This window comes from Pocillopora damicornis, chromosome 6, assembly GCF_964200805.1.
Source record: "Pocillopora damicornis chromosome 6, jaPocDami1.2, whole genome shotgun sequence".
Classification (NCBI taxonomy): domain Eukaryota; kingdom Metazoa; phylum Cnidaria; class Anthozoa; order Scleractinia; family Pocilloporidae; genus Pocillopora; species Pocillopora damicornis.
In genome coordinates, this window is record NC_142675.1 from 13851020 (window position 1) to 13861334 (window position 10315).

The following is a 10315-nucleotide window of genomic DNA, read 5'->3' on the forward strand; positions in this document are numbered from 1 at the left end:
GAGAGGCGGAGTGAGGCTATCGGAAGTCGAAAGTATGTTTGTATGAGATAGATGCTGGATAAACGGCCCAAAATCATAAGAGGCGTGATCAGAAGTTTAAAACTGGGCACACATTTGGGCACGTAATTGTCAGCTTCTTACAATTAACCATGATGAGGAAGAACAGGTAATACCACTGTGGTATACCATTGTGGGACAGTTAAGTTAGACTACTTGAACACCACGCGTACAAACGGGAGGCACCAGGAGTCTTGTCAGGAAATTTATTTCATCCTCTGAGACTCTGTCTCACTTCGTATTACTTCAGCTCTTAGTACATGCTCTTATATGCGTTATCGGTAGGCATGTTTGGGCTTACAGGACAACTAACCCTGGCAGAGTAACCATAATTTTAGAATGCTGACCAAAACAATCTCACGAGACATTCGAAATGTACAACAACGTACTTATAGCGAAAACCAATCTTCGAGAACCAAAACCTGAAAAAACCTTCCGTTCAGGATTCTAAGCAAGGTCAAGGACAAATCCATACATGATTAGCGATGACGATTATCGAACAAGAATGAAGGCCTATCACAACGGTCAAGGACACATCACTCAAGAGGTAAAAATAAAAGTGAGGTCCTGGAGCACATAGCAAAACAAGGCTCACAAGATTCGCATAAGGATTTCAAAACATCCCTAATTTTAGTAGTTCCTAAACACTTACAATTTTAGTAGTTCATAACGTTATTTGAACCTAGCGAGATCAGTCAGACGATGAAAAATCTGACAATAGGCGATATTCAGTTATGAAACCTTGTCAGTTTCTCAGTCCATTTCTTCGCCTTAAAGTTAGGAACGGCCTTATAACTTATATTACCACTTAAAATGGTCATTCCTTTCGGTGAATACAGCTGTAATGAAAATGCGTCCATCAACGCTGTCAAATACCAGCAAATCACAGTTGAGCATAAAAATTCATTAAATGACGACATTCCAGTCGCCCTAACAGCCTTCAGACGACTTGAAATCGAAACGTCGTGATTCACACCAGTCTGAAGTAACTACATCGTGAAACGAACGACTGTTCTTCATTAGGAGCTATCATCATAGAGTAAAACAACAAAGGGGATACTATGTCTGTCAAATATAAAATTACAATCAACTCAGAAGGAACTTCTTATATAACTCAATGGCGGATCCAGACCTTGGGCTAAGGGGGGGAGGGTCGGTTTTTTGTCGCTTGTCCCACCTGACAGCCCAAAATTGGGGGGGGGGGGGGAGGGAGGGGGCGGGCCCCCCAAGCCCCCTCCCCCATATCCGCCACTGTAAGTGCTAGTTGGGTTCGCTAATATTGATATTTGCTTATTGACATTGGTAGCCTATGCAAGAGAAAATTTAAGTCTCCCAGCTGGGGTCGTTCAGGAAAAGTACTCATTTAATAGTATTAGATCTTGTATTTGAGCGACCCGGGAATTCTGTGCACTGAGTCGGTTCTCCGAGCTGATGTTCTCCCATGGACCTGTCCATTCCTTGGTTCCACGATGGAAAATGCTGCTGAAAAGCCACCTACAAAAATAATTATTCGATGTTAAATTGGTTTAAAGCTTCATATTCTTGCAAACCAATTCCACAGAAGGCCTCAGCAGGAGAGGAGGGTGATACTATGGTTACGAATGAGCCCTGTCCAAGAACCGTCATCTAAAGAATTTTGTACAAGACAAACCGTTAATCAAAATTTAATTCCCGCGTTAAAAATCAAAGGGTGAGGAGCGATTACGCATGAGATCACTGAACTTAACGTGTATAAAAAAGTATATTAGCATGCACGGTCAGTGGAACATTATTTTTTGTCAGCCTGGGGGGTTTCTCTTTCAGGTGGTCCTTTTTCAGACTATTCAACTCCATCGTTACTATTGGTGATATCTTGTGAGAGACTATAACACTAATTTACAATACAAGTCTTAGCCCACAAGAATCTTACTTCTGGTAACCTTTGAACCATGAGAAAACAAGGAATTGGTCACTCCTTCACTCTTTTGTACAACCTGGTCAGTCATTTGATGGATGTAAACCTGATTTCACATTTCACTGAGTTTCTAATCTTATTCCCTAACCTTCATATCAGCCCAGTTCAGTCTGTTGAGGGTTTCCTTGTTCACTCCAAATGCAATAGCATTAATCAATCCTAAACAGAGATAATTTTATTTGTAAGTCAAACTTGACAGCCCTACCTTGGCTACTGTCTTTGCCGTAGTATTAAGGATCGAAGACCAAAGAGGTTTACTTACCTGTTAAAGGTATGGAGATAACATGGAGGAGAATCAGAACAAAGCTTGGGTCTGAATAAACTGCGTTGTAAACTCTGCAAAAGCATGACAATGAACTTCTCATTTCAGTCACAGAATTAACCGCATTGACCTACTTCCCAAGATTTAAAAGCGCCTGAACTATCAAATAATACTTGGATCAAAGAGAGAACATCTGAAAGTACTGCAGGCTGGACATCACAGCTTCTTTCACAATTTGGAAAATTATGGTGAGTTTTTCCTTGGATAAAGAGAAACGTGATCAATTTTGGATAAAGTACGGTTTTTAAAGGCCCTTTTAAACGGTTTCAACATTTGACCAATATTCGTTCATTAGAAGGTGAACGGATGTTGAGTAAATTTTGAAACCGTTTAAACGAGCCATTCAACATTTCGAGAACAAAGGAAAAGTTGAATCGATTTTGAATGAAAGTTTAAACCGATTTAAACTTGATTCAACAAGCTTTCAACATTTTTTACGTTTTCAACAACGTTGAACGAGCTGTTCAAACGCACCGAACATTTGGTTCAACAAAGTGTTGAATGCAAGTTGAAGCAAATGTTGAAACCGTTTAAACGGGCCTTAATGTCAAATCGTATGAGGATGAAAGTACGTACAATTAATTGAATCTGTCAAATTTATTACCCTAAAGTCTATGAGAAAACACTTGGCCACTCGACATATCCCGTAGAACATCCAAAAAAAGCCCAAATACAGAATTTATACTTGTCAGTATAAACCAATTAACTTAAGAACGAGGCTCTCGTGGAAAGTTACTAAAGGGCAATAACCTTTTTGAGGGGCTCCAAAGTGTCCAAAGTTTTTTCGCCAAATCTCATGATGTCGCAACTAGGTCATTTTTGACATCAATTTATTTAGTACATGCTCATTGGGATCACCACGCCTGTCGTACAAAAGTGCTCCAAAGTGTCCAAAGTTTTTTCGCCAAATCTCATGATGTCGCAACTAGGTCATTTTTGACATCAATTTATTTAGTACATGCTCATTGGGATCACCACGCCTGTCGTACAGGCTCACATATTTTGTGAACGGAGTGGACCGCTCTGACTCACAATAATAATTATGTCAAAAATAGGTCCAATTGAAGCTATTGTGACTAGAGCGTGTGGGATCAGGGGTTCGAGAATGCTACAGCAGAGAGAGGTCGGACGCTACTAAGTTAATAATGATCTCCATCAGCGATAAAGTTTTTTAATGCATGGGTAAACATCCTACACTGCTTGTTTTACAGCACTGCTTCATCCTGTTCGCGGTTGACGATGTTTTTTAGGGTTAGCTCGTGTGATAAGTTACCTGTGTATGAAAGGAGCCAACGACAGCACAAGATAAATGAATGGGTAGGCCATCAATGAATTAATGTGGTTCATCAGTACCTGAAACGTGAACGTAGCATTTTTGCGTGTTAAACAGCTCTACAAATCAAAAACAACAATAGGATCAAGATCAGTATCTGGGCAACTGCCTACTTGCCCCTCACCTAACCCAACATTAACCCTAACTTGTTATCAATTGACTGTTGTTGGGTTAGGGGAGGGGTAGGTGGGCATTTGCCTAGACACGCATCGCAACAGGAACGTACAGTCCACTTCGCGGAAGGCTTCGTGACCGTTCACTGTTCGCGATGTCACGTGGAGGAGCGATGCGTGACAAGACTAGAAAATACGGTCTGCAACTTGGAGAATGGAGTCTCATCACCAGTCCGCAAAGACACAGAGGGATTACTTACTCACCCTTCTTTGTTCAACGTCTGCCGCGTTATTCATTCTGTGAATTCCTTCCCAGCGTTGGACCTAAAATCGTAGGTTCATCTCACTTCAATGAGCAAAAGTACGCTTTCACGAGATAGACCTTACAAGAAAATTTTATCATTGACCGATTCAATAGAGGCATTGATATTTGAATGCTAATCAATTGGTGATTGTTACAACCTACAACTTGAAATTTCCCAACTTTCCTACAACGATAACTCATACATGTTCATTTAATGTAACGTACATTCCTAATTTCTGGACTATTTCCAGTTTCGGCTGATCTGCCTCATTAACAGAGAATCGCTTCTTTTAGTCCAGCTCATCCGTTTGCCAGCTTACATTTTGTCATCCTTGGTCGACAATTCTACTGCAATCTTTTCATCTTTACTACTTTTTGAACAGGAAAAGTGAACCTTTTATTTACACTTAAGAAACATTTGGTACATTTTTTTGGCTTTGGAAGGTAAAATGAATGGTCACACGCAGAACTAGACGGGGGGCTTGTCTGATAAAACTGAGGGAGTGACTAAAGAACTAAGTTCATGGCACGGCCACTTCACTCAAAAATACCAGCCCTTTGGCGATCAAAGATCTATCGATGCACTTCGGACGCGTCGAACTACACAGCACTTAGTTACTTATCTTAAAACATAAACACCGATAATCACATGCTAACCTGTCGCCGGTGAGTAACAAATATGTAAATATAGGCAACGAAGAGTCCAATGATGCAAATAAACAAAGGAATGTAGTACCTGATAAAAAATGGAGAGAAAGAGTCAGCGGCAACGTAAATTAGCTTGCATCTGTAGAAGGTAAAAGATATCTCATATCTTGTTATGGTAAGTCTGATCCTCGTTCAATGAACAGGTTCCACTGTCAGTCAAGAGGGAAGGGGGGAGGGGAGGGCCAACGACAATCTTTTGTGGATAAATAAATTATTAGTTGATTATCTGCCTGGTAAGATTAGTGTTGATGAAATGATAATTTTGTTTATCCAACAATCTCGACTAGATGTTTTTCAGGCGAAGTCATTAGTATCTTCATGAAAAAGGTGACTGTCTGAAGTGTCTTGGATATGAGTGCAATCTTACGTTGCAAATCTCCATATGGCGCTTTTTTCAACATCGCCTGCTACCCAGCTGCAAAAAAAAAAAAACAAACAAAAAACAAAAAAAACGGTTCATTTAATTAGTCATTGAATGCAATAATATACATTTTCTGGAAACTAGACACAAATACGAATACCCAGGTGCATATGTAATGGCAAAATCTACACAAGCTTTTCTTGTGTTACCGAAACTGATTTCACCTTAAGTTCCATACGTTTAGTTTGTCGTCTAAAAAGCACCTGGAAAGCATTTTAAGAGCATGTGAATTAAATCGTCCCATTGATGTAAAATTGTTTTTGCTTATGCTGCCCCAGTAGCCCTCTAAGTATACATGAGAACACTAACACTCACGGAAGTGTTAAGAGCCTTGACTTGTGATTGATTACAAAAACCCCAAATTTTAATAGGCTCCAAATGGTTTCCTTGAGTTTAAATACCTATTCTTTGATGGAACAATGCTACCAACATGTGTGTTCCCTTTAAGATGGTATCAAAAGAATGTTGATTTATCTTTCAAAATGTTTTATTCATTTTTATGTTATAATAGATCTCCATAGCAACAACTTGGCCTTGTTAATAAAAGCCAGTAACTCAAAAATGATTTCTGACACCCCTGTTTTAAATTCACTGAATTGCAATCAGTGTGTCAGTACTCATCTTTCTGCCAAGTTTTGAAGTACATACTGCTCAGAGCCACCTTAACTCATGAAAAAATACAGTGTTTCTGAGCTGTGCGTCCCATTTTTTTTTAAAAAAAACTTTACAGAAATATAAATCTTGATATGCCCTTAACAGTTTGGTGATAAAATGGGGTTACAGCTACCTTGCTTTAAAGTTACAGGCAGATGATACAAGAACTAAGGGTTTCTATAAGAGGCTATACTGTTGCTATGGCAAATTTAATTGTTAAAGAAAATGGTCACAATTTTTTGAGAAATAATTGAGCAGTTATTTTAAACCAAATCTAAGAAGGGAAACACAAAAATTTATAGAAACTATGTGATCTATCAAAATATTGGAGTTGTAAAATATCTAAACCACTTGGAGCCACCTTGGTCCTAGGCCTCCTGTAGAGTGCATGAGTAAATATAAATTTTATACACATATTAAAGCTTGTGTTAACTCCATTTTTAACAAAATGCTACTATGATTTTATAAAATTTTTGACCCAGGTGATTATCCAATGATTATCTGGTATGATGGCTAACACATCAAAAAGTACTGTGCCCACAAGAACAGTACCTTGATTATGTTTAAGGTTGCATAAACCACCTAAACTAAATTAATAAATCAACACTCCACTTTAGACTCTGTAAGCATAGCATCCTATGTACTCAACTCCCCCAAAGACTCACCACCATGGTCCAGCAGGTCCGTAAACATTTTCACTGAATGGAGCACTGGCAAAGATGACTGGTACACCCCAAGACACAAAATGATACAACCTGAATAGAAATGCTGTCAATGTCATACTTAAACTCACATATTATTGTTGGCAAAAAAAAAAAACAAATTAAGTGAAATCCCATTTGGACCTTAAGACTTATTTCAGAAAATAGACAAATAATTGTTTGACTCACTTTTCTAAGCGTTTGGCTCTGTCTCCCCTCAAAGCTCTCCAGATATTGAAAGTAATACAGCAAACCCAAAACAGAAGCGCTAGTACTGAAAATGTAACATACTGATGAATTAGTTGATGCAACAATCTAATTTGACACTGGGTTGCAAATACCTTTGACCAAGTCATCCAGTTCTTTTAATTGTCAGAGTTATAAACTGAGGCCAATTCTAAGCTTATGATGGGTTCCAAAATTAAAGCAGTAAAATTAACATAACATTGTAACATGAGAATTGCTTACCAATGATTGCTTTTGATTTATAAATTTAACACAAATCCATTTACCAAAATATGTAATGAGCCATGCTTGCAATTCACACAAGGGTCCTCTCTCCTGTGGGACACCTGTCTGTTAATGAATGAATGAAATTCACAAAAATATTAACTTTCCATGCAATCAATTCTGGCTCCAAGAGAAAACAAGTCCCATCTTCCCATCTAACAAAATATTAACAAAGAAAACCGCCTGGCAGAACCATCACTCAAAGATATAAGTAATCCAACCACTATCTGCACCAAAAGTGAGGTAACATCTGGATATCAGAGGCAAAAAGCGACCAAGAAAACTTAGTTCAATTTGGAGAAGAACTACTGCAAAAGAACAAAGTCAGTCTATCTGTCATTGGATGAGGGGGAAAAATGTTGCAAAGACTACACAAAGTGGAGTCATACCCTAGAGCCAGCTTTTGAGCAGCTTGGTACAAAAAAAAAATTCAAGGTATTATTTAAGGCTATCAATTTTTAATGCAAAAAATTTGAGGAATTTTTTTCAAGAAACCATATGATTTGTTCATACCAAATGACCCCATGCTATAATGATATATATTTTTTAAGATCAGTCCCTCTTAACTTGGTCATATTACAGGCCAGTACACCATATATTAAGTTTATGTATGCTAATTATTGAGACTAGGTTAACTGCTTACCAGCATAAATGAAATGCTTCCACATAGAGCTGCAACACTGAGTGCTAGAATTAATCGCTGAAATGTAACCCAAAATATTTTTCATTATCATTCATGATATAATGAAGAAGACTAAGTCACAATTTAGGGTGACTTGGGGTATTCCAAGTGTATGTGTTGCACAAAGTCCAATCAGACTAAAATACAGTGGGGTGCCAGAGACCTTGAGCTGATAACAATGAGCATTTTGATATTTTAGCGGGTGTAAAATCTTGCACATTTATAAGCTCTTATAAGCATAAGTTTAGTGTTCAACAACCTTATTTCCAGGGTTTCTTCTTGTCCCTGGGAACAGGGTTGCATGTTCAGAAAATTTGCAAGGCAGTTCTTAAGTATATCAGTATTCTAGATAATTCTTTAAAAGTTCTCTGATCATGTGTACTTTAGGTAGTGTTGGGTTGATGCAACTGTCAAAAATGCAGTACTTGTAGTGGTTGATATGGCGGTTGACATATCACATGATTGTCAGTTGATTGTTGGTCAACAGTCAGTTGACAGGTATGCAATAATCAGTCAACAGTTGGCTAATATATATGGGTCAAGAGTCGATCAACATCATGCTTGATAAATTTCAATGTTCCACTAAGCACTTCACCTACACTTCACCAACAATTCAATGGTACTCCACTGAGTATGAGTTACCTATTGGTTGATTGTCTGTCAAAGCTCAATTGACACATGTCGATACTTCACTAATATTTCACTGCTAGCCAAACCATTTTGGAATAAAATAGAATAACATTATTAGAAAATAGATGAAAGTTTACAAATTTCTTTGACTGCTGTGACTGGTTTTCTTGTAATTTCTTGTCCACATAATCTTGATCTTCTCTCACACCTAAATTTGCAAGGATCTGCATGGTTTTGTGGGACAGTTTTTTTAAAAAATAGGGTTGATGTTGTCTTGTTACAGATCATGGATGATGTCAATTTTGTTATGGAAGAGGAGGTCCAGGGCAGGGTAGTCACTGAGAGAAGTTAAGATTTAAGTCTGATGAGTATAGTCAGGTGCTGTACCCAAGAATAAACCAACTCTTGACCAATAGATTAATAACACTTTACTGAGACATCAACAAGCCACACATCAAATGCCTGTCAGTCAACATAATGACCGAGTCTAGATGGATAGTCCATCTGTCTGTTGACCAACTGTTGACCAATACATCTGTCAATATGTCAACATATTGTTTTACCTGGTGGAAATACTTGTATGTTTTAAATAACCAGATGATGAAAATAACGAACAAGCTGCAAAATAACCAAAATTAATTAATACCTTGGAAAGACGAATAAATAGAAATGTAAAGAGGGATTGCCACGAATACATCCGAACAGAAACCTTGAATTCGCAGTGATTAAAGAATTTTAAATTCATGCTTGTTGTTACTGCTTTAAAGAGCAATTCCTTTTCTACCCAAAATATTAGGGGGTATGATCCAAACGTAGCATGCAGTCAACATGAATATAGGTCACTTTTGTTGATAAAAATGTTTCACCGGCGGAAAAAGTCTTTGAAAATTTGGAAAAAAGAACATAATGAAAGCCTTTATTGAAGCATAAACTCATAGTTGAGTCCGAGCCAGTGGAAAATATCTTTGCGCATTGCAAATCACTGCAGGAAATTTGTGTTTCGTTCATTATGCTGGTCGTGACGTACTATCCCATGTTAACGACTCAAGTGAAAGTTATGACTAATAACGATTGATGGGAAGCAATCCTCGTGAGCTGAGTTTAGAAGATCTCGGATTCTACGGAGGCCTCAAACACGGATTATGTTTTAACGATGTACTCTTCTTACATTTTCGTACTTCTCTTACTCTTCTACTCTTGACATAACTTATAAAAGTAGATGGATGCGTAAGTTCGGAATATTTTTACGACTTAAAGAGCACGACTGAAACAAATTTGAAAGGAAGTAAACGCTGATCCTTTCGAAATCACCCAACTTCCGATCTCATCCAAAGTTCGCGACTGCTTTCGAATCGCGCGCTCAGGTACAATTTGACGTTCACAGAGTCTCCCAAGATCATCATGAGAATAATATCATTCAAATTTGAATAAAGATTACCTTCCAATCAGTTCCAACGAAGACACGGTTTGTTTCACGGCATAGATCACCGTCTGAAACATCAGCATAAAGATCAGTAAATAGACATTCGAGGTATAGCAAACTTCACTCGTATAGTAACCTACACAATAGTGCTGCTTGTCCAAAAACAACGTGCAGTTGTTCGCCATATTGATATGTTGATGAAAATTGTTTAGTTTCCATCAGGAAGTAAATCTGTTCGAACTCCCTGTCACCCTTATTTGGTCACACCCAGTCACGCTCGCACCAGGACCTTCAGGGAACAGACGGCGTTGGGCCCCTAGAACAACGCTTGCAACGACGCCTCAAAGTTGTTCAAATTACCTCTTTGACGGTACAATTTGCTCACGTGAGGTGTAAAGTTTTTTTCCAAGAAAAATACCAGCTAAAGAATTCAGACCAACAAATACTTATGAAACAGAGCCGTACTGTAGGGGGAACCTCAATTGTCTAAGAGCGGTACAATG

The 10315-nt window shown here is 38.2% G+C and overlaps 1 protein-coding gene across 1 annotated transcript; it reads right to left on the bottom strand.

The window, feature by feature from the left end:
* Positions 1-248: 248 nt before the first annotated feature.
* Positions 249-10092, bottom strand: LOC113672396 (uncharacterized). The gene is made up of 14 exons (XM_027188681.2): positions 9953-10092; positions 9828-9880; positions 8953-9007; positions 7721-7777; positions 7080-7143; positions 6757-6841; positions 6532-6621; positions 5159-5206; positions 4741-4819; positions 4044-4103; positions 3607-3686; positions 2274-2347; positions 2100-2170; positions 249-1551 (listed from the first exon to the last, which is right to left on the bottom strand). The coding sequence occupies exons 1-14, from the start codon at positions 9995-9997 to the stop codon at positions 1417-1419; spliced, it is 996 nt and encodes a 331-aa protein (XP_027044482.2). The 5' UTR covers positions 9998-10092; the 3' UTR covers positions 249-1416.
* Positions 10093-10315: the final 223 nt, after the last annotated feature.